This window comes from Plectropomus leopardus, chromosome 19 (assembly GCF_008729295.1).
Source record: "Plectropomus leopardus isolate mb chromosome 19, YSFRI_Pleo_2.0, whole genome shotgun sequence".
In the NCBI taxonomy this organism is placed as follows: domain Eukaryota; kingdom Metazoa; phylum Chordata; class Actinopteri; order Perciformes; family Serranidae; genus Plectropomus; species Plectropomus leopardus.
In genome coordinates, this window is record NC_056481.1 from 20184514 (window position 1) to 20209710 (window position 25197).

A 25197-nucleotide genomic window follows, 5' to 3' on the forward strand; every position below is an offset into this window, starting at 1 on the left:
TGATTATACCTTTTATACAGAACAACAAGGCCGAATAACAGCTTGATATTCCAGCCTTGAATAGGCAGAGTAAAAGAGACTGGTGTTTAAGTCAATGTTATTTAACATGGTTGACCAAAACATATTACTAGAAGAGCTGGAAAACTGTGTGGGACATTGACAATTCGATTGTTAAGTACACACCTGGACGGAGTTCCCAGAGGCTCTGTCCTAGGGCCTCTTCTTTTCAACACCTACATGCTTCCACTAGCTTGGATTATAGAAACCTGCAGTGTAAAAAAACAGACAGTGTAAAAGGGGCTGTCTGATCCATTTTTATATTCCTTAGTGCAGTGATACTCATATGGACCGTGGGCCAAATTGTGGCCCCTGATAGGGTGCTGGGTGGCCCCCCAACCATTTTCTTATTCACACTAGGTATTGTTTTTGTACATTTGGTATACATATGGTGTCAAAGTGCATAAAACAGCATCAAGATAAAGCTTTTTTTTTTTTTTTTAAAGTACCACTGTAGGACACCCCGTACCAGGTCCTAGCTAAGCCCCTATTGTCCTAAAGGCCTGGAAATATCCTGAAATCCTAGAAACATTCTGAAATCCTACATATGTCCTAAAATCCTGGAAACTTCCTTAGATCTAAGAAACACCCCAAAGTCCTAGAAATATCCTAAAATCCTAGAAATGTCCTAAAATCTGAGAAACTTCCTAAAATCCTGGACACGTATGGAGCTGTTGAGATTGGCCCCTGGCCTCCTGCCATTTTGCAAAAGTGGTCCCCAGGCAGAGCAAGTTGAGCATTCCTGCTTTAGTGAGCATCTATGTCTCCCCTTTCTCCCCTGCTTTTCAACAGCCTTTTTTTATACTGAATCATGCAAACAAGCCACATAGCTGCCCCGCCTTAAGAACTCTTTCCTGTTTCCTCTTTAATGATGAATTTCTGTTTGCACTGTTGCCACTGGTATCTGCAGAGACTGGTGTGAATGACATTTCAGCGTTGTGGGGTGGAATCTTCCTTTAACGATGGAAAGGTTTGAATACATTTAAAGTTACAACATCTGACTGAGAACACAGTTTTCAAACACATTCAACGATCTCTGCGTGCCCCTCATAGGTCGACGGGGGCAGATAATCACATCCAGCCTGCCAAGAGATGCTCAGAGGAAAACACTGAGCAGAGAGAGAAACCAAATTCAGTTTGATTTTAGTGAGAGATTCTGTATAGTTTATCATGTGACGCTGGCATGTAGACTCATCTTTGTTAGTTAGATACATTGCTTTTCTTTTCACATTCTTTTCTTCTTTCTGGTCAAACATACGGTGAATGCCTCAATATTAATTTTGTTTTTTCCTTTTTTCACTTTAATGAATAGGCAGAAATTTTGGAGAAAACCCCTCCTCTTGTGTGCCCCTAAGAACAAGGGCTCAACATGTAAAATAAAAAACAACTGACAAAAAAAAAAGTTACATTTTCCAGACTTTAGACCTGCAGCAGCTTCCTGAGGTCCTCGTCGATGCCTCGTGCACTCAGCTGCTCCAGGCTGCAGTAGCGGTGGATGACATCGTCAGCGGTCACCACCACCACCCGGAGGCCGTGGGTGTCCTCGCCGAGCTGACACCCGATGGCCGAGCTCACGACCATGTCCAGGCCGCCGTGACAACCACCGGCGTTTCGGTGATAATGGCCGGAGAACACTGCTTTCACCCCTGTGGCGATGAGAGAGGGAGGAGAGATTAATTTTTATCAATGAGGAAAACTAAAGAATCAAATAGAGTGAACGCAAACACTTAAAGCTGGCGGAGGCAGACATCTGGGGAAAACTAGAGTTAGAACCTTGCGGTTGTATGCCTCACTTCATCAGTCTAGTTTCTTTTACAGTTTCCATCTATGTCTGCGAAAACATGAATACTTCACTCAAAGATCTCTATAATCAGCACAGTTTTAAGATTAGTGTCATCAATTCAGTATCTGACCAGATGTTTTCCCTTCTCTTCCTGAGATTCGATGTTCAGTATATAACCATTATAATGAAACAGTGAAGCTGACCATTGACCTTTCAGGATATCTTTATTATCCCAGAGGGGCAATATTTTGTGCGGTCAGCAGTATCATATACACATAAACGAATAAAAATTATACAATGAATATAAAAAAAGACATCATGATAGTTCAAAAGAAAACAATAAAAAAACACATGAAATGCTCATGTGAGATGATAAGAGATAAGATAAGAAGATAAGACGCCAATGGCTTTTGGGACAATTTTTTTTTTTTTTTTTTTTAGCCGATTGCCCTACAAGTTGCCGTTTTTTAAATCTGTGGCCAGATGGAAGCAACTCGAACCTACTGAAAAAGTGACTGGGATCAGCAGGGACTGACCAGGCCTTCTTCAGCAATCTGATCATGTGCACATCAGTGAAATTGTTTAAGGTTGTGCCTGTGATCTTGCTGCAACCCTTCACATTGCAGAGAAACTCGTTCTTTGCTTTAAGCCTTTAAAACCAGAAGCGCCAACACTTTTTTTGTGCTGCTTACAAACGGCTTTTAAATTCTTGAACCTGAGCAAATTGGTGTGATTTCTTTCAAAAACATGGGAAAAAGGCAATGAACAACTAGGTAAGGAATGTCTCAAAAATGCAAGAAATTAGTATATTCAGAAAATGATTTTTTTTTTTTTTTAAATCTAGAGCATTGAAAAAAAGCAGATCCACGCATTCAAATCTGTGAGAAAATAATCAAAAGGGGCTTTTAGCTCCGGTTAGCAGAGGGCTAATTTATTACCAACATTTTCTCTTTATCTCTGAAACACTGTTATTGGCATGTGTTTTGTTTAGTTTATGGTCAGACCCTCTATTGGACTTTTTTAATGAGTCTACCCTCCTTTGTTTGGGTTGCTTTGCAGTGTAGGCAGTTGTTGCCAATGCTAGAACTTTCTCTGCAGGATTCTCCAGCACTGAATCAGACTTTCACCATCTGAAGAGACGCGCACGCTCATCTACATCTGTACAGCAGCCAATAAGAACGCCCTCTATCTAAATTGACCTGTGATTGGACAAAATCTCATGAAAACAGAGCTCTTATGGGAATGAAAAAAGAAGCCAAAATAAAACTGCCTACCCCAGCTTTAAATGTGTTTGTTTATTGGCCTGATTTTGTTTTCCTCTGCTTACGTCACAGATCTAAACTGGGATGTTTCTATGAATAGACATCAAGCTCTTTAGAGTTCCATGTAATTCACACCACGTCTGACCCCTCTGTCCCTCACGTACCCCAAATAAAAGGTGCAGTGCGTACAATTATCAACAACCCCATGGCACAAAATGACCAAAATGAGTCTACAAGGACTTTACATGGTTAGTCATTATTGTTTAATCCACCAGGAGACTTGTGGCTTTAAATAACTTTACAGACCAAACAAAAAGCTGCTGCCCAGTTTATTAACTAATGGAATGCATGTTTCAGTTATGGAGCAGCATCATTATTAGTCACAGCTGTTCAGTGTATACGAATACGCAACAGCAGTGCAATGTTAGAGTGTAATCTAGAATATCTTCCTGTCTATTAATATTTATCTCAATTTTCAGGTTTATTTACAGGCCTTATATCCAAAACAACAATTTGCTTCACGGGGCTTTACAGCATATGACATCTTGAACCCTCACAGCGGATAAGTTCAGATTGAATTTGCTTTGAATATGCTAGACAATTTTAAAATATATAAGAAAACAAAACAAGAATACCCAGCATGCATATTCAGTAAACAACATCGGTATTTTCATGTCCAAAAGGAGTAGAGAAATGAGAACTCATCAATATAAAAATTAGAGATGCATGATATCCAATATGCTGATATATAACAACAATATGGCCGATAAATGAAACTTAATATCAACATTTCAACTTTTTTCCCTCCACATAATTTTAGTAATCATCAAGTCTCCTGTAGTGGAATTAACTTAATTGTATGCATACTCTCATCGTGATGGCCCACCAGCAGATAGAGACATGAAATACAACGCTTTTTTCTTTTTTGCATGTAATATTGATTCATTTTGCAAAATATAAAAAAAATACATCAACCTAGGGTTGATGTTTTTCACAGGTTCACTTTCTTAAAAAAAAGTTTGTGACGGCAGAAATTAACATACAGGCCTTTCAAGCCACTATCTGCCGATACAGATGACGTGCCGATATTATCGCGCATCCCTCATAAAAATATTGCTGTTAGCTAGCGGCAAAATTTTCAGCCCAGAAATTCGAAATCGGTGCATCCCTTGAAGAATGGAAAGAGGCGAGGAGGGAAAGAGATAGAAAGGAAGGATGAAAGATAGGGAGGGAGACAAGGAGAGGGGGAGGGAGGAAAAAAGATGATATATATATATATAAACATATTTTAATTTTCTGAGTTTCCCCATATGTAGCATATTTTGTAATCGTTGGGAACTTTCATCATTAAGGGAGACACAATTTTCAATTTATTTTCAATTACACACAAACAGCATTAATCGCGAGGAAGCCCTGCGGCACTCATGCTTCGTCACCACAGCTGAAATAATCACACAGTTAAAACGACATAAGGAAACAAGGCTCACTCTGAGTGAGGCGATCTGACTGTTCGTGAATTTGGTTCTTCGGAGTTTGGATTTCTGGGGTGTTGGTGTCATTTTTGCCAATTTACCCGTGCATAAACAAGGTCAGGGGTTTTATCTCTGTGACACTTCCTCATGGAGGTATAGTGATGTGTGTATTCTACCTGTGCGTGTTTCAATCTGCAAGCATGTGCAGAGGAGGGGATTTGATTTTAAAATGAGTCTTCTGCAGGCTTTTGGCAGAGAAAATGAGCTGCTCTATTTTCCAACGGCGAGTGTTTCCACGGAGGGAAGTCTGGCTGCTCGCTGCCTCATCTCCAGAGAGACACCCAGCCAAAAAAAAAATTAAAATAATAATGAAAACTGGCAACAAAAGAGGATAAATTGCAGTCTGAGCATGAGAAAGACATCGGTCTGTCCCAGAAATCTGCACAACAAAGACGAGGAGGATCCCTCCGAAAAAACTATTCACGTGCTGATACTACTTCGATGTCAGCAGCGTGAAATTGCCCCAAACCATCAACGCCGCCACTCTGCATAATCAAACAGCGGCAGAATACAAATGTGACCCAAATTTATATTAATATTAGGAGCTATGTGAGGACAGCGGCTGCACACGCTGGACCATTAAATAATTAATCCGCCTCAGATGGAAACTGATGGTTTAGGCTTGTATGCATGCACGGCTGAGTTAAATTAATTTACAATCACAACCTGGGGCAGCGCCATGTGACACCCACCCTCCACGGATGTGCGGACGGGCCTGAAGCTTTATTACAGATACAGTCAGTATTTGTGGGAACGCTCATGAAATGTCATATTCTGTAATGCAGAGGGGGAAACAAAGTATTTGCTACTATGCTAAACAGTTGCTGTGTGGCTTTCTCTTAAAATCAAGAATTAAAGGGATCTTTTCATCTTATTATTCAAGCAACTAATGGAAACAATATTTTTTGGAAACTGGTTCAATATTGAGCAAGAGCAGCGGCCATCAGTGTGTATCACTATATTCTAGAATTTTAGGACATTTCTTACATTTTGGGATGTTTCTAAGATTTTAGGACATTACTTGCATTTTAGGTCGTTTCTAGGATTTTAAGACATGTCTGGGATTTTAGGATGTTTGTAGGTTTTTAGGGTAAGTACGTTTCTCAGATTTTAGGATGTTTGTAGGATTTTAGGACATCTAAATTTTTGAGACGATTACATTTCTCAGATTTTAGGGTTTTAGGACATGAAGGGCTTAACAAGGACCTCTGACAGGGATTGTAGGGGATCCTCCACTGGCAAAAAAAACAATTCCCAGTAGGAATCACTTTATTTTTATTGTGGATAATAAAATGATTGTGGGGCCACCCAGCATCTGATCAGGAACCAGATTTAAAGCACATGGTCAAAACATATGCTAATAGTGTTAAGTTACATTAGTCCTACTATACTGTCTTGAATGTGAATGGAATTCATTTAATGGCTGTAGGGTAATGACAGTTCAATTATTCATTTCTACAGTGAATATAATGGTGTCTCTCATGTGAGTTTAAACCGTGTCCTCCAGCATTACAGGCTGAAAGGACTGTTGTTGCGTTCCTTTTTTTCCAGAAGTCAGAGATGTCACACTGGAGTTGATGACAGTAAAACAAACTGGTAAACTAAGTTGATGTTTGCAGTTCCAGTTCGAGCAAGGTTTGCCAGTGTTGGCAAAACCAGCTGATAACATTTTGCTTTGCTGCATTTTATGCTTACAGACACTGTAGCAAAAAGTCCACTGATAGAAATTTCTCACGACTGTGTGTGACTTTTTGTGAGCCACAAGCAAAACAGAAGTGCTTATTATCTGTAAATTACTGCAGCCGTCACTACCATCTATTCCCTGAGCAGCCATATTGGATTTTGAAGTTGGGTTTTGTGAGGTTCATCCAACGAGTTGGAAATTTGACCTCAGGGGGCATTCTAGTTAAGTTCTCCAACTCTGACTTCCTCACACGTGTGTTCTTCGTATTATTTCTAGATTAGGGCCACAGATGACCTCTGGGGCCAAATATGTACTCATTATTCTGTGTGCACTGGTGTGTGTGTGTGTTTAGTCCCTCTAAGTGTTTTTATCTGTCCCACGAGGAATTACACAGCTCATCGACAATTATTCAGACTCCACGAGTGAAAACAAAACGGCGGCAGCAGTAGTGTGAACCAGGAAAAATGTTCGATGGGATCACCTGATGACTCAGAGAGCGACGCCGACTGTAGAAGTGTTGGATCTGTTAAAGTGTAACTTCTTCGTCACCTCGGAGAGATGAGGTGGTGGGAGGAAGACGGCGATAGTAAAGAAGCGACAGACTGAATTAAACCTGGAGTAAGGATGACGAACAGATCGACAGGCTGTTTGAAGCGGAGACGGTTTATGCTGAACCTCCTCTTAAATGTCCCAAAGATGCCGTGAATAATCACCGAATCAACTGCGTCGGAGTGTGTAAGTGTGCATATGTGTCAGCGCGTCCCCGATGGACCCACATACACACACCACATGACACCACCACGCAGCAGCAGTGAGCTTCCCCCGTATGTCTGTGACATGTTTGTGATGCATCCATGTCTTTGTGTTTGTTGCTTGTGGCTTTAAAAACGAGGTCCCTCTCAGGAGTCCATGTTAAGTTTTCACATTAACTACATTTTGTTTAAATGGTTTTCAAGTCTTTTTTTTATAGTGACTTCAGCTTAAAAAATATGGTGATCATCAAAAAGACAAACACAAGGCTTCAAACGTGGCATCACGGTGGCTACATATGTTTCTTTCATACAGTAAATGGTAAAAATTAAGCTACAAGCTACATCAAACACAAAGCTTGAGAGAAGCTTTTGTTTTTTTGTTAGTCACCTAGTTGCTTCATCTCTTTGGTCCAGGCTGAAATATTTCAACAACCATTGGATGGATAAGCATGATGTCTGGTACATTTATAGTCATTGCTCTCAGATGATGAATCCTAATCTCTTTGGTGATACCCTCATTTTCTGTCTAGCGCCACAACGAGGTTGCCATTTGTGGTTTGGAGTTAAATGTCGTATAAACCATCAGATAGTTTGCCATGAAGTTTGGTGCAGGGTTAATAAACTGTTTGCATATGTGTTCTACCACTAACAAAGTTTGATTCTTATTTAAGCTTACATGTTTTTAATATTTCTTTTTTCCAAGTGTCAAATACAAACAAGAACATCACCTCGACAATGCTGGCGGGCTATATGACAACATGATAACACGACTCAGAAAAACTGCGGTCCAGATTTCAGCTTGTTAATGTCGCTGTGGTTCTGTCGCTGGTGATTCTCTGTCAACTAGCAGCCAAACATTAGCATGCAAATGTCGTCACTGTAAGCATTTTAGCATGATAACGTCAGCATTTAGGTCACAGCAACTGCTGTGCATTGTTGTAGCATCACAGAGCTGCCATCATGGCTGTAGACTGTTACTGCCCTTTACCGACATGTGCTGTCTTGGCTTGACTCTGTTTGACTCGGCTGGTCAGCCTAGTACAGCAGCGATTCACATCTCTATACAACAGGTTTACCCACCCAAAAATGTCTTTAAATTATGACTTGCTTTTCTTGAGTCCATGAGGTTTAAAAGCAGCACCCTCTTAAGCGCTGTGCAGGGGTTTTAAGTAGCATCATCACTTATCATCATGGAATTTACATGCTGTTGTCATGAGATTGCTCGGCATCTACCAATTATTGCTTGAAAAAAGATACGACAAAAACATATTGCTCAACTGCAACTGCATGTTGGCAAATTGTTCCTGAATGATGAAGACGCACATCTGACATCACTGCAACCCACATGGAGGCCTTCGGCCACATTTTGACCAGACTCCAGAAATTGTCAATGTTGGTCACAACTTGTCAAAACTCAGTGAGTTTAAGCTAATAATGAAAACACAAATTAACGGAGCACGGTTTGACTCAGCGCAGCCGAAAGTGCCAATGGAAAACCCATATTAATGATATTTCTGCAGTTGTTACACATGCATGTCAGGATTGGTTACCCCAATGTGTAACCACAAAAAATGTACTGTTTCTCTCTTCCCTCTGTGGTGACATCAAAGCAGAGCAAGAACATGGGCCGAACTAGACATCCTCTTCATAAACCTTAATAGTGTCTGACCAGCATTCAGTAATATCAGGAAGAAGGGTTTCTGGTGTAGGTTTAACCCTCTTTACTGTGTGCTGCCAATAAATAGTCATAAACAACTCCAAGTCTTTGAAACATTGCAAGGATTGTTGTGGGTTAGAAAATGTTTTCCTGCTTTATTTTCTGTATTTTTCAGTTTCATGCAGCCATTCTCATCCTCGATCCCTGCATTCATTTCATGGCAGACAATTTCAGAGGTCAGCTTCATCTTCTGACTGCATTGCAAAGGGGACCACTTTTTAAACTTCTGTATTCTCAATTGTTTATCTTTTATTCATATAGAAAATCTTCTGGAGATTGAAAATGCTCTTCTTTCTCTGACAGACCATCGTCTCTCTCAGAGTGTTTTTTTTTCCTGCAGATGAGGGCCCAGGTGGAGTGGTTTGACTCCTAAAGCCGGCGTAATGATGGGGCTCTGAAAGGGACGTGCTCTAATGAATTCAGGTCAGGGTGTTATCTCTGGGCCTTTGCTAAATTGTTTCTATGAAATCGGTTTCGCTCGGTAAGAGCCGGTGCAAGGAGCCAGCGGAGGGAGCCGATTCATTTCCACAACATACAAATTGTCTGTTGGTTCAGTCCACCTCAGTTGTCAGTGATACTTGAAAAACCTTGAAAGAAAGCCTGTCGTGAGCTGCAACGACTAAGGGAGATCCATTCTGCCTGACAGACATTAGACAGGTTAACCAAGCGCAACTCTCCAAAGACCTCTGAGCCTCAGGGGAGAAAACTAGGAGATGATGCTCAAGATGACTCATATACTGTAAAACTTTGATTAAAAGTCTGAGCTAACATTTGCTTAAATCAAACTCAACAGGCTTATATCTGGGACAGGTGTCTATATGGGATGAGCTTTTAATTTCTTTCTCAAAAAACTGTTGCTCAGCAAAGATGGGGAAAAAATTGAGGAACCAGTGGTGACATTAGGCCTGCGCGTCCCCAATGTGTTTTCTGAACAGCTCTGAAGTTTTCATACTCTTTAGTGACTTACCACTCAGAGTAAACACATACAGTGGCTCCTCTGGCAGCAGCACATTGTCTCTCTCCCTCTCTATTTTCTGCCGTGTGCACGCAGGAATTAGAAATCGGGGTTGTCAGGTAATTTTGTTATGAGCTTGTTGTAATGTAAACCTATGTGATGCTGGCAGCTCTAGAAAAACTATAAATATGTGAACGTACAACAGTCAATGTAAAATAAGTGCAGGTCTGTGCGTGTGCAGCTGGGTCTGATGGTCAGTGCTGAGAGACTAATGTCACACAGATTCAATAGTACTTTTTTGTATTTGGCAGTTGTTTGGATGTGTAATTAGTGTTTGATTTTATTTGATTTGTTTGAGTTGATTTTTGATTTTTTTTTTGTGCAATTAATATTTTAATAGGGATCTATGGGGTTGACTTGCTCTTGGAGCCATTCTCATGTGGACGTTAGGGGAACTGCAGTTTTTGGCTCTTTGCTTTGGCTTCATTTTTCAGCCTCAGAGGTTGCCACTTTATTTCTACCTGGTAAATAAAGACATTGTCATTTTTTATGTTTTTAACCTTTTCATGAAACACCACAGCAGTTAATTTCCCCAACATGTTCACCATCCACCCGAAAAGACAACCTTTAGCTTGTAGCTGCTGATTTTATTCAACTCAACCTTCAACTCCAAAGTTGTAGCAGGATCAAGAATAATTGTAATTTAGTTGTTTTTTTTTAACTTTGTTTAAAAAATGACCAATAAACTTACCTTCTACCTTCATTCTTCCTTCTACTTTAAGAATGAACAGCAGCTGTATGATTCACTGATCAAGGCCACCACTGCCTCCAGGATAATGACAGCACCCTTCTGGGATAATGGTCCTGACTTGACAATGACAAAATACAATACGCAACTCATTTCACTCAAATTAGCACACGTTGTCTTCTGCAAATTGTTATCCAGAGTTCCTTGGAGTACAATCAGCGTGGGCGGCCATTCACTTTGGTAAAGTTAGTGCCATGGTTGGAGCCATTGAGCTACATCAAAAATAAAATCCTTCTTCTGACAAACCCATGAAGCCATACAGAGAACAGAGCATTTAACTATGTAAATGCTTTGAAACCTGGATCGATGCCAGTTTTCTTGTGCACAGTTCAGACGCATTTAACAAGAATTATGGCTTTCTTTTTTAAGGAGGGACAGATCAATCAAATTATTAGAAATTGATTAATTCATTGAAAAAAATAGGAGAAATGATCAGAAAAATATTTATAACAATTAAAAGTATAAAAACATGTAATTTACAGATTTGCAGATGTTACAGAAAAATGTATATTCGGTGTATTAGCACTTTTTTAAGGTCATTTCTATTATTCACAGTTCAGAGAATGTTAAATAGCAGTATCACATTCAGCCGAGGATTTCTAAGTCCAAAATTGTTGTGTCTTGGCCATGCTTTACTTTATTCTTGCCGAATGGGTGCCCTCGTGAACAACATGCACTCTCTGTGCCGATAATTCTACATCTTGTCTCGCTCTCTTCGGAAATCCCATTTACCTGTCAGCCTTGAAACAGTGCTGGTTCTTTTGTGCTTTTCTTTGTGATAAAGATTCCCATCAGGGGACTGGCCTTTGCTTTGACAGACAGAGGTGGGGAGGAGGAAGGAGGGAGGAGGCGTCGGAGCAATCAGAAAATACCCAGAGTAAGCAGTCAGAGTGATGAAAACATATTGAATGCTAACGGAGGAAAATTACCCTGAGTCAAATTGAATTTTGGTGCAGAAAAATGCACAGAGAGGAGAGAGGGGTCCCCGGCAATATGCGACTCTGTTTTGTTTTTATGATGCTGTTCATACGCTGCAGACATTTGAGACGTGTTCGCCTTAATTGCTGGATGTGTTTGAATATTCCGGAACACCTTTGCTATTTAAATGCTAATGGCGGTCGCAGAGGTAGAACGCAAAATAAAGGAAGTAACGAAATAACGTTTGATGTGCCTTCATTCAATCTCTCCTTCTTCCCGCTCTCCATCATCTCCCTTTCATCTCGTGGTCACTGATTTCACCAGCTACAAGATTGGATTTGCTAATTGTGAGGTGCCCCACGATCAGTGATTACCTACAGGAGAAGCCATTTCCCTTCAGACCTTACCTCCCTTTTCTCTCCCTCTTTCTATTTGACACAAACTCTGAGTCTACTTCGGTACAAAGCTGTCAGCGGCACATCTGTGAGAGGCACGGGATGCGTGGGAGTGAACACGCGACGCTCGTATTGAGGGGCGGTTGTCATTAAAGTGCAGGTCTGGGGAACAATTCATCATGAAATGGTTGCTGTTGATAATTTGCATGACAGAGGGATACAAAATGATGCAGCCGCGGTGAGGCATCTTGCAGCCACAACTACCCATAAATCACTCTCACTCATCAGTCATTGTGCAGCATCCCCTTCCTGTGTCCTCCAGTTACACACACACACAAACACAAAGGGTGCTGGGAAATTAAAGTAGTCAGCATGTCATCTATCCCTCTGAGAGCGCACATGCCTTTTGGCCATTTGGTACACAACATGGTACCTAATCATCCTGATTCACCGAGTTATGATCCGTATGTTTCTCTGAGGATGACAGGAGGGGAGAGGGGTCCCCAACCTGGGGAGGACCCTCAAGAAGCCTGAAGTTCAATAGGAGCAAAAGCAGCAGCTTGAATCCTCTGACAGTCTACACAGGAGGTGTTCAGGCACAGCATAGGCCAGTCTAGTTTTGGCCACACTCAACTCAGAACATAATCACTGTAGATATGAGAGTTAAATACCTCGAGGTGCCACTTCAATCAAGCAGGGGAGGGAACTTTTAAAGGGGTCAAGGAACTCGTAAATCCGACTTCATTTAAACAGACTGCAATCATCCTTTGTGTTGTGGCGTTGTGTTGTGCAATCAAACTTCACATTTACAGTGGTGCCTTATAGTACCTTCAAAACTAGGCTTGGGTGGTATCATGTGTTTACGGCATACCAGGATATTTAAATATCCCAAGGGTGTGTGTTAATGCCGTCACAAATACAGAAACTCCTCTTTCTATTAAACTCATTGTACGAGTGCGCAGCATGCACCTCCAGAGCTCAGTCTCTAGTCTCTACTGGTGGAACAGGCAGCTGAGTAGAAGGACACTGCCACGCCTTAAGGCAGAGGGATAAGTTACAGGTCTGTAAACAGCCAGCAGCCAGCAACGGCAGAGAGATAGAGAGAGAGTTATCTAACTAGATAACTAAAAAGAGTAACTAAGAGTAACTCCAACGGACATGTACTTAGACCCTAGATTCGTTTTCGCCACAGACAGTACTGAGTCCTTTTTGGAGCAAGAGTGACAATTATGTATTGACCAACAAATGGCCTGCAGTTTAGAGCTCCACCTTTTAGTATTGGATCAGTGTGCTCTGTTGAGTACCCCAACAGAGGGGTGACAAAAAGTGGGCACGGTAAGGAACACTGCTAACGATACTATCCATCAAACTGAACTGAACTTGTTGGGAGAGGGGCTTTATTGTTACCATCCTAGGGCACACCTGTGTAGTAATGATGCTGTTTAATCAGCCACACCACACCTGTCAAGTGGATGGATTCTCTTAGAAATGGGAAAGTGCTCACTAACACAGACTTTAAAAGAGAAAAATATCTATTGAGGGCATGAAAAAGTCTTATATTTTCAGCTTAAACCTGTGAAAAGTAAGAGCAAATACAAAAGTGCAAAAAAGGGCAACATTTTTGCTCAGTATATATCAATATCCATATTGATAGGGCCTTTCTGCTGCACAGCAGAAGTCATATGCATCAACAATTACCCATTAAATCTTAATGACCTTAAACTTGGCTGCAGAAGAAAGAAGCGCTGGAATCAAGAAACAAGGCAAGACCTTCATCAACAGTTCAATCAATAAAACAGCAAATGAACAGGAGGTGGTGAGGATCATCCACTCTAACAGATTGTTTGAACCATGAAGACATGACGGATCAGTGCACTGAGGCCGTGTTCAGACGTGCGTGAAGAAACTCTACTATGATGCCACAGCTGAGGTACCAACGCAAAGGACAGTAAAAAAAGCCAAGCATGGGTGAACTTCTAACGCAGTGAAATGCAATGTCATTCAGCACAATGAAATACCTGCAAGTAGATACTTGTATTCTTGGTCATAACACCAAGAATCCATGACTCAAGCTGGCCTTCCTAGACAGGATCATCTCACCGGTACCTCAAACAACACAGGCCGTCTTTCCAAACTAAAATCCCGGTGAGCTGCCCCCACCACCCACCACCTCTGTTCACACTCAAAAGAGACAGTAAGACAAAGACAGAATACCAGAAAGCAAAAGTGTTCTTCCCTCTCATCATTAAAACAATGGGGTTAAAGGCTTAACCGTGGCCTCTTATCAAATCCCCAGTGGGTGATGAATGTGTCTTCTCTTTTGAACAGCGTAGGACCCTTGCTGATAAAGACAACCAGCGGCAAGAGAGAGAGGAAGAGTGAGAGACAGAGGGGGAAAAATTGAGAGACTATGCAGAGCGGAGCTCGGCTTATCTTCGCCTCTAATTAGCTACTGTATGTACAACTCTGCAGCCGGCAGCAATGTTGGGAATCCCAATGACTTTCTCAGCTTGTTTTTTTTTTTTTCTTTGGTTTCGGAGGCATTGTGGAAGTGTGTGTATCTGTGTTCACTTGGCCTTGTTTGTATGAAAGTATCCTGAATGTAGGATATTAACCTTGGAGGAGGAGGAGGAGGAGGAGGAGGAAAGAAATCTAATTACAGTCCTCCATCTACGAGAAGAGAGGCTGAGAGCACTGCTGGGATTTCTGCTCGCCTCTCGGAAAGGAGACACCGGTCTCCAGCAATTCAATCTTCTCTGAAGAAATTCTGGATGTGTGTAAAAAAACCTGCTCTCTCTAAATTCCTCAACAAGCAGGCGACCTACAGTTTTTTACACATCTTTCTTCCTCTGCTGGCAGTAACTAACTGCTGGCTGCACTCCTACACTGGAAGCTTGGCATAGGTTGGGGCAAAGAGAGCGTTATTTACTGTGATTACGGGTATGACAGTGACGAGGAAGCACAGACGATAACAGTAAAGAACTTCCTCCAGGGTGTTTTGGGCTTTGTGTGATTGTTACCAACAAACTGGCTCTGTTGTACTGACTAAAAAGTTTTCTACCAAGTAGTAAATATCCCCAGAGAAGTAAGAACAAGTTGTGTTGTTGTTTTGTTTACTGGTTGTCAAAACAGTTTGCAAAGCAACAAATAAATCACAAGCTTATTTGACAAGGTTTCCCATACATTGATGTATTTGCGGAGCTGGACCATTCATAAGGCGCACTGTTGAATGTTGAATACCGTTCGGTTATTCACTGCACCACAATCTGAGTGCAGCGCATACTCTGGGCAAGGGCTGAGTGTCACCATCACCGCTTTCCTGATTCGATTTTGATTTACCACGTCCCATTTTGAATTCTGATTCGATCGGGGATATTTCATTTACAATACCAATTCTGCTTAAATGTCAAAGAGATTTTCTGAGAACTAATGCTGTTAATTGTACAAAGAGATAATTTTTTCGAAAACGAATAAACACTGAATAAAGTTTGTCCGCCTCCCTCTGCTGCTGAGGTAATCCACCGCTTGCAGGTAAACATACTGCTGGTAAATTTAAGATACGCAGCAAAATAAACAGTTTGACATAAACAGCTGTTGTTGATTTAGCTTGTTTGCAACAATTTGCTAGCTCAGCTTGCACACTGCGCATGCACAAAAACATGATGTTAGAGGCGGTGGATGAAAGAATGTGGAGGATCAGCCCCGACGCGCACACAGCAGTAAGAGAGGCTACAGCGCGATATTAATTACACCACAATGTTAAAAAGTAAGCAAACAGTTGCAGATAAAAGGGCCGGTAATGTCGGATCTTTTTAATACTACTGTCTTTTATAATTTAGCACTGGGGCTTATCTTTTACCAGTGAGATAAGGGGGTTAAAGCTTCACAATTGAAAGGCATATATTAAGAGGATTGGTCTGGGATTTTATGAATCCATATCGGATCATTCATATGATCACTTCAGATCGATTTGAATTGGAAGAATCGATTACTTTAACCAAGCTCTACTCCAGGCACAGACGGAGCATCTGAACGTCAATCGCACTGAAGGTGAAACTTAAGTAAAAGTTTGCATTCACTCCCATCAGCAGCTCCTTTCACTGGTGGGCTCTAACTGCTCAACAGATCAATAATCCATCCTGTGACTCACAAACTGCTGCCGAGGAAAAAACGAACTCATGATGTGCACTGCCTGTGCTGCATTCACAGACTGGCAAAGAAGTCAGAATTTAGAGAGAGAAACAACAAAAAAAAAAACTCATCGAAACTCTGTTGAGTATTTGAGACATGTATTTTTCTAATCAGCTCTTTTTGTTTTAACTCAAAAAGATATTAAACACAGAGCAAGAGCACAATTAAAGGCCATATTGACTATCATCCAAATCACTGTCAAATCACAAACCATAGTAATTGCTAGTGCAATTAAAAAAAAAGGGGAAGCACGTAGTCTAGTTGCCCAAGAGGGGGTCATCACGCAGAGACAGTGTGTCATTAATATGAGCAGAAATGCAGTCAACAGTTCCCTGGGTGGAACCGCTTGCTCTGATGAGCCACAGGAAGACTAATTGGTGTCCCACCTTTGCTATGTGCGCCTGTGCTGCTGAGATAACATATAGATACTCAGCATAGAATATATCATGCATACAAAAATGCACCGCTGCCTGACGATTTATATGCAAAACACACACAGAAACATGTACCAAATAAACACAATTACTCAAACGTCTCCCTAGAAAAAGGAGTAGGGAGAGAAATGAGAAATACCTCAGTGAGGGGAAAAAAAAAATCAATTAAATGTATTTCTTTGTCTGCAGGGGACGATATTCTCTATTTCCATCATACGTCCCCGGAGTGGTGGGGGGTTGCAGCAATGACAACCTCACAAATGCTGAGCTCGATCCTCGGCTGCAAACACAGAAAGACACTTTTGGAGTGGTCGGAGTTACACACAACGGTGTGTATGACAATGATTTGATGCCAAAGACACATCTGAGCAATTAAAGGAAGCTTTCTGTCTTAAATCTTAAATTACAAGACAAAGGGCAAGGAAAGCTGTCCAATTTTACCTCTTTGTTCTCACCGGCTGCGGTTTCACTTCTACTAAAATAAGAAGTTTGTGGCAGCCAACTAAAAAGATATCCTTTTTGAACAACATCCATGTGTTCTTGGTACAAAGAAACGCTGTTTAAGTATCATAAAGAGCTTTCCAAACTAAATTCTTCTTACACTATAGAACACATAATCCTTCCACTGTTGATAAAACTACATTTGTCTTCCAGGGACGGTGATATGAGAGCTGCCAGCACAAACACACATAGAGATTTATCCCTGTCAGCTGCTTACTTAATGAAAATCTCAGCAGAAAAATGACATTCATGCTTCATAGTGCCGATACATAACTGTTCCTGTGACTGGGAACTGAAGTGTGTGTATGTGTGTGTGTGTGTGAGAGGTTAACGACGCTGCCCTTTCCTGTAATGACAGTAATGATCAGCAGAGTATAAGAGCACATCTGGAGGCTTCAGATCTCAGTGGCGAAGACAGGCCAATACGGGAGAGACATGATGCGTGAATAACGTAACGCAAAGAGCCGATGTATGTCCAGAAGAGACATGATTTCGCACGGATGAGAGGAAGCAGAGGCCCCTCACCGCACACTTGCCCTGGTGCTCGTTTCTCTTCAATATGCAGTAAATAATAAATCCTAGTTTTCTGCAATTCCTTGCTTGCTTAGTTTTTTCCTCTAAAAAGCCTCCAATTTCTCCACAGGGATATTTTTTTCCATATATGGGAAGTGGAGGTTGACCCACTTTAGTGAAAATACAAAGATTATTTGAGTTTATTGGGCTGTCAAACCGCTTATTTTTTGTTAAAAATTGCAGATTTGTGGTCAGTTGTAAAAAACACACCTGTCCTGCCTGTGGTCCCATCCTGCTGGCTGTCCCTTTTACACACAGACCTAAATTTGACGCTGTTATTAGCTTCACTGCCAGCTTAAAGGTGAGACAAAGTCTGTCCCCAGATTCTTTGATTGTGCCTTTTGAAGGGCGAGGTGGCATAATATTTCTGCCTTGAACAGATGGTGTATAAGGGGCTATAGATTGATTGGGGCCAAGATTTCACAGCTATAAAACTATATGTTACTGCTGGCTGTGCTAGTGTTGTATATTTTGTTTGGCAGTGCTCATGTTTTAATGAGAGTGAGAGCTCCCTCTGTTAGGATCTTTGTTTCCCTCCAGGTGCTGCGGGGTGACCCCTGCCTGAAGTCGCTGCTTTGGCCTGGCTAATCTAGAGCCTTGGCTTACCTAATGTTCTGGTAAGCCAAAGTTATGCTTTGGTAGTAAATTGTGTGATTTTGTCAGAGAAGTGAGCTGAGTAGTCGCTACAGTGGTATATGTTTGTTGTCTGATTAGCTGCGTGCTAATTAGATTTTCTGTGTATGCGTTAGCATACTAATAGCCCCATGCTAACATTTCTCTAAATACTGTAAATAATTGTACTAGTATTTCACAAAGCTGTAGGGGGAAGCTGCCATTTATTTTGAACACCTCAAGTTTTTATGTAGTTTATGGACTCTGGCTTAGCATTGTCTTTTTTGTTTGCTTCTTTTGTTTGTAGGGCTAGGCAGCGCTCTGGGGAGGACAGGTGGGTTTTGTTTGTTGTTTTGGCCTTGGTTCACCCTTAAATCCTTGCTTCATATAGTTGTTATTCACAGCGCTTGCAGATGCTGATTGTTGTAGATATTCTTCATATCCACTGTGATTTAGCAATAAATTGCTCAGTGTTTTTCACATTCACATTCTCCGTTTCACTTCTTATTATGCACTTTGCAAACCCTAGACTGGGGCATGATATCAAAACAGCCGATGACAAACTCTCACAGAACTCGTGCAGTGTTATCCAAGTCTCATTTATCCAGTTATCAGTGCTACAAAACACATGACTTTTCACCATTCTCACATGAATATATTATAATATATTCTTATGGAAATGTAATGCGAAATGTATAATCCCAGCTCGATCATAAGTTGTCACAGAGCACAATGATGACTCCAGTCAGTTTCTTTTTGCCTCCTGGACACACTACAGTAGACTCAGACGTCACAGCATCAGTAACCAAGACACTCCTTGTAGCAGATGAAGGAGAGAGCAGAGGGAGCGTGAAAGAAAAACCGAGGGATCAGAGGAGAGAAGACAGAACTAAGAGACAGACAGAGGTTCTATTGTCCAGTAACAACTTGTTTGATTCCCTTAGTTCGGTCATCACATATTACTCTTGGATTTCCTTCGATCTTTACAGTAACATTGAAATTCTCAGCAGAAACTTCCAGAGAAATCAAGGACTCATACTTGACATTTTGCTTGAGCCCATCGTTATGTACAGGATCGTATGGGACGGAGAGGCGATGAGTAAAATACGACATGATAAATCACAGACCATCCGAATCACATCCCTCCTCTCGCAGTAATTGGAGGCACCACATCATGTACTTGCACATATGTGCATAGAAACATGAGAAAGTCGTGTAATGTGCGCAGCTTTACAGCGCGCGGCAGCATGTCTGTCATCAATTATTAATAACCGTGTACATGCCCTGTATATAGTTCATACAGTGCAGTATGTAGTCTGAATTTATAATTGGCGGCAGGACGTGTGTGAACAGGGGTGGATGTTCTTCACATACAGTAAGACCTTCCCGCATATATAAAGCGTGTACGGAATGCCCTTTAAATCTTTAAACATATTCCTCAGAGGAGCAATCAGTTATGAGAGCGAGAGGTCATCAGACCAAAACACGATTAAATACATGCTGGAATAATGAAATTAACACCCGACAGTCACCTTGATGCATGATTGAGAAGCATGAGTCCGTATGAGCCGTCCTGTCAATCAGCCGTGCACAAGTGGACGGATATTGTGCATGTGTGTGCGTTCTTAAAGACTTATTGTCCTTGTGAGAGTTTCCCGGCCTGATACTCTTGTATCAGACTGTTATAAGCCGACAACAATGGCTTCTGATTATGGAATTATTCTCCTTACAGTGACTGAATGCATTAATTAATTCAATTGGGGCTCCTCCTGTGGTTCTGGCTAATGGCACATTAATCCTCTGTGCTGGGATCTTAACTGTGCTTATGATAGATATGCTGGAAATGAGCAGGTTTAACAGAAAAATTAGCGGAGAGGTATTAAGACAAGAAATTAAAGACTACTTCACAGCAGACAAAACCCATCATTAGAGAGTATAGGGCTGAGATTTTAGAGTTTTGGAAGCTGCTTGACTTTCAAAACAATAAAACAACACACACACAAAACAAAACAAAAAAAGAAACAAAGTGCCCAACCCATTCAACCTAGACACCATATGTCCTTGATGTAGCAGAAAGGAGGACAAATGTAATTTCGCTTTTTAACCTTTGTTTAAAAATGTTAATTTTAGAAAAGGGGGTAGGATTTGATAAGTATTCACGTTCTTTAAGTCCTTTTTGGACATGAAATACTTATGAAAATCATAAAGGTCATCATTTTAATTATTGTTTATCATTGTTGTCGCCCTAAAGTTATTTTTTCTTCTGCATTTGTGAGAATGTGTAGCCTCAAAACATTTTTATTTGACATTTCATCACTTAAAATGTGCGTCACACATCTATGTCCTGGCACCTTTTCCTCTGAATCTTGTCAGACCTCAGCAGTGGTGGCTGGTCTCCCCAGCCAGGTTAGCTTTGCATTCCGACTCCAAAAAAGGGAAAATTCTCAGTGGAAAAATGAACAGTTAATAGTGCATGGGCACTGCCACGCTGCAAAGTTTAAGCACCAAATAGTCAGAAATAGTCCACTGAAGATGAACTACCATGTAGTAAAACATTAAGGGATGCCCATTTAGACCTGTTAGTGATCTTTTAACACGAATTTAGACTTTAAGATAAACTATAGTACTTTTGAACCTGGATCCAACATCCTCATGTTATCCTGAGAGACTGATAGGAACACAAATTTTTGAAAATAGTCCAGTATTGAGAGAGAGCGCTGCAACAGGCTGCAATGTAATCTTTACAGGCAATTGTGCACCGCTGGTTTATGTCAACTACAAGTGTTTTTTTGCCAATAATCAGGGTCAGATTGTTATTTTAGGTCTCCGGATGATCCCTACAGAGAAATTAAATGTTTTTCCTTACCTTTCACTAGTCTGTTATTATTTTGTTTTGTTCTGAAATCTTGCAGACTTTTTCACATTGTCAAAACCAGCTAAATATTCAGCCATGACATTGAAAATCTTTCAGATAACAAGAAGCTACACTTTCTGTATTCCAAACAACAAGCTCTTCCCAGCACTTCTCTCGAAAACTCTTTCCACCATAGTTTTCCTGCAAAAAGTCACCTCTCAGATTTCAGAACAACATTTTTCCTTCAGTCAGATTTGGTCACAGTGGATTGTGATTACTCTGCACAGCATGCATGGGAATAAAATACAATAAATTATTCCTGAATACATTTCTTGCTTACCCTGATGAATAAGTCACTCAATTTGTCATTCACTGAAGAAATTAGGTTTCAAAGAGGGTCTGAGAAGTCGCTAACTTCTGTTTGGACCTTTTGGGGAGGGTCTGAGCACATCCGCTGGGAAGCGGTGCACTTTATTTACAAAATAAAAGACAAAACGGGACCATTATTAGTAGACTTGTCAAGCTACACAAAATCCTTGTATCTTGATTATTTGTTTTGAAAATTGAGGGATGTCAAAATCTTAACTGAAAATAAAATCTGATTAATCAACCAGCCCTGTGTGTTACCTTCATTATAGAAATAATGGGTTTTGAAATTAACATATTTTTTTCTTTTGATAGTAAATGTTGCCGAACTCTGGCAAGGTAACATAGCAAGTCGAGGAAACAGGTGTAATGAGCCTTGCTGTCCTACCTGCCCTCTTGAACCTGTCCAGCAGGTTCTGTCTGACTGTCCTCTGCAGGTTGAAGTAGTCGTCCTCCTCATCAGGACTCTTCAGGTACAGGGGAATGTGCTGGAACACCAGCACGTGTTTGGGTTTGGGTTCCTGAGTAGAGACAAATGTGAGGGTTCGTCAATGATCTCCAAAGACAAAAATTCAATTGTTGTGTCAAATGGCTGCAGCAATTACCCAAAATGTCTAGACATTGTGAAAAGGGAGACATTATCTGTCTTCATAAATCAGACGAGAATAGAAACATGTTGGCGATTACCGTCGAGGACGAGGCTCTGCTCAGCTGCTCCTCCAGCCACGTCTCCTGGGCCTCCTTCTGATGAGGGCAAGCCGAGGCGTCGTAGAACAACTGGGAGTTCAGAACCAGGCAGAGGACGCCGCCCACCTGAGACAACAGGAGAGAGGAGATGTTAGGGACCTATACCTCGTTCATCTTTTAAACTTTAAAAACAACCTACACTGAAACAAAGGGTTATTTTTATAGTGCTTCTTTAAACCACACTTGCATTTTTGTTTTCTACAAACACAGGAGATCAACGACATATCATCTCATTTTAAAAATTCTGCAACTTCTGCTTCTACACAGATCATCACAGGGGCGGAGTGAGCAGAGCCCTGGAGTTGAGGGGGGTGTACAGCTTTAAAGGTGGGTTTCAGTGTATGTAAAAGGACTCTGTGGATGAAAGTAGGCCTATATGTATGTAAATGCTGAGCAGATTTTACGTGATGCCAGTCGAGTGCAAACTATTGCCCTTATACTACAGAGACGGGGTTAGAGAGCCGCTACAAAGTCCCTTCTTTAAGAATCCTTTGTATTTCTACACAATATCAAACAAAGACGGCATCATGTCGCTTTAGTGCGTGATTTAAGATGGCATGCTGGCATCATGGAACCAAAAGAGGTGTGACGTTTAAACACAACAGCTTCGGCCTCTGGTGTGACATGTAACATACGCCCCAGCAGTGATTTATATACAATGACAATGACATAACATTTCAATATAGCTGTTATATAATGGCTGATCTCGTCTTCTGCTCCGAGGGTAACGAACTCCTGGAACTCATTGTTTTCACTATTTTGGACATTTACAGCCGCTATTCTTCTTTCAGATAGCTGCAAACTAGGGCTGTACCCAATTCAGAATTATGCCTGTCATATCGGATTTGGCTAAAAGGGGCTGAACGTTCTTCTGTGTGGGCTTACCCAGAAGCTGAAATAGTCGTCGCCCCAGGCACTGCAGTACTGCTCCAGAGACCTGGGAGTGGGGGTGTTGCCCAGGTCATGGTTCCCGCTGACAAACACCAGCGGTATGGAAGGATCCGTCCCCTTCAAGGCTGCCTTCAGGTCTTGCTCCTGACCCTCTCTGAACGGGGTGTCTGGGGGAAGAAAGGGGAAATTATTTTATCCATGTGCTGGTTTCAAACACCCACACAGAAAAAACAAAATCAGGAAAATCAAAGCTTGATTAATGATATTAGCGTATAACATCTTACCTAGACAAATGAGAGAGAAATTGATATAAAATGTTGATGAAAACTGTCAGAATGTGAGTGTGAAGGGTGCTACAGGTGAGAGCCGCCTGAGGGAAGGGGGGTTATTTCGATGATAACGATGACAGCCCAGAAAATGATCAATAGTCTGTCCAGCTCGACTGTATATCACCATGGTTACTGACATGATGAGCGGTGGAAGCCTTTACCGCAAACTGCTTCGCTGGTCCAAGACACACAAAGCGATTGGTTTTACAACATTTGTTTGTGTTAAAATGCTGAAGGACGAGCCGTCCCTGTGTCTATAAGACAGAGAGCCTATTTATAATTTAGAAAGCATATCAAACAAAGCTATCAGCTCTTAAGTTATTCCTTCCTCTCCCTCTTTTATTCATCTGAGTAATTATTTTACTGGCCTACTTTTGGAGCAAACGTTTCCTTGGATGTTTGGATAGGACTCATTACATAAGAGCCGTTTCCCGTCAGAACATCTTGAGCATGACAGAGCAAGAGAATGCCGAGTTAAAACGCAGCACAGATAAAAGGTAAAACGACGTTTTCACTTGTCTCTCTTCTATAATTAAGCTGGCCTGTCAGGCTTCAAATTGTCAATACAAACACACAAACAGGAGCTCAGATACAAAAGGAGACATGACGGCTTATTTTTTGTTATGTAAAACAGATTCGGTGTGACACTTTGATTACTGCGCCCCGACTCAGGTTTGGAGAGCTTCTGTGTAACACACGTATATAAAAACAGGTTGTATTTCAACAAGAACAATGAGATAAGTGCTATAAAGTGTTCAAAGATCACCACTCACAGTCAGCCGTGTCATAAAGTATTGCAGCTGATTGGCGAGCTGAACACGGGCTGATGACACCTGAGGGTAAATCTTGTAATTAGTTGAGCTGCTCCAGTAAGTCTCTCGGTCAATATCTACTACTTGGGGACGCAATATGGAAGCGATAATTTACAACATATCTTAATAAAAAACAGGACACCTTGAAGTGTTCTGTGACATTTACGATCATTCCAATTATGAATCGTGACAACATTAAAATCCCTTTGGACTCTGCATCAGAAATAGTCCTCTGGTGCCTTCGCTGGTGCTTTTGCTTATTGTGATGGTATTACTTATCTTTAAATGCTTCATATCCCTAAAATCTGTACAACCTAAGCTAAACGTTTATGGAAGTCAATAAACCATAATAATTGAGAAAAGTATTGAAACTGTGCCATTAACAATTGAACAAAACACACTTTTCCTAACAGAATGCTGACGTCACATAGGGTCCAGCAGTATACCTGTTTCACAATATACCAGTGCTCCTTTCTTGCTGCTGCGCTACACATTTTTCTGGTTTTTGGGCGCACATAAAAGTTAAAAGTTTTTCAACTTTTCCACTAAAGGCGCAGAGTCGCACTGCTGGTCAATGTCACTTTTGGCCATGCACACGCAGCCCCGCACCACAGGCGATCCCAGCTGTTTTTCTAGATGCACTACCAAGTCTTTGGAATGGTTGCGCTTGGCGCGATAGGTCTCAGTGTGATCGCCCCTTAACACCCTTCATCCCTGCCTGAAAAAGTTGAAATCAGCTGTTTGGGCTCATTTTGGATATGCCTATAATGAACAGTGCACTGTCCTCAACAAAAGAATTCCAGCATGCAAGAAATGTGGACGCAAAGTGGTTGCTGTCTCTGATCCCTTCCTGCTGGCTGTTCCTCTTACACAGACCTTAATTTGGCGTTAATACTACCTTCGCTGCAAGACAATTCTGTCTCCACGATTCCACATTTGCACCCTTTATGCACAGCGCCATAGTTCCTCCCTTTTGCTCAAATATGGTCACTTCTGGCTCTGAAAGCAAAGATGGCAATGGCCG

At 41.3% G+C, this 25197-nt stretch overlaps 1 protein-coding gene across 1 annotated transcript in view; it reads right to left on the reverse strand.

The window, feature by feature from the left end:
- Positions 1-431: 431 nt before the first annotated feature.
- The window catches only part of cpped1 (calcineurin-like phosphoesterase domain containing 1), a 44370-nt gene continuing 19604 nt past the window's right edge, over positions 432-25197 (reverse strand). The window contains exons 3-6 of the mRNA XM_042507872.1: positions 23027-23199; positions 22082-22207; positions 21783-21915; positions 432-1703 (exon numbers count right to left, since the gene is read on the reverse strand). Of these exons, the coding sequence (XP_042363806.1) occupies positions 1477-1703; positions 21783-21915; positions 22082-22207; positions 23027-23199 (659 nt within the window). The 3' untranslated portion in view covers positions 432-1476. The remainder of the gene's footprint in view (positions 1704-21782; positions 21916-22081; positions 22208-23026; positions 23200-25197) is intronic.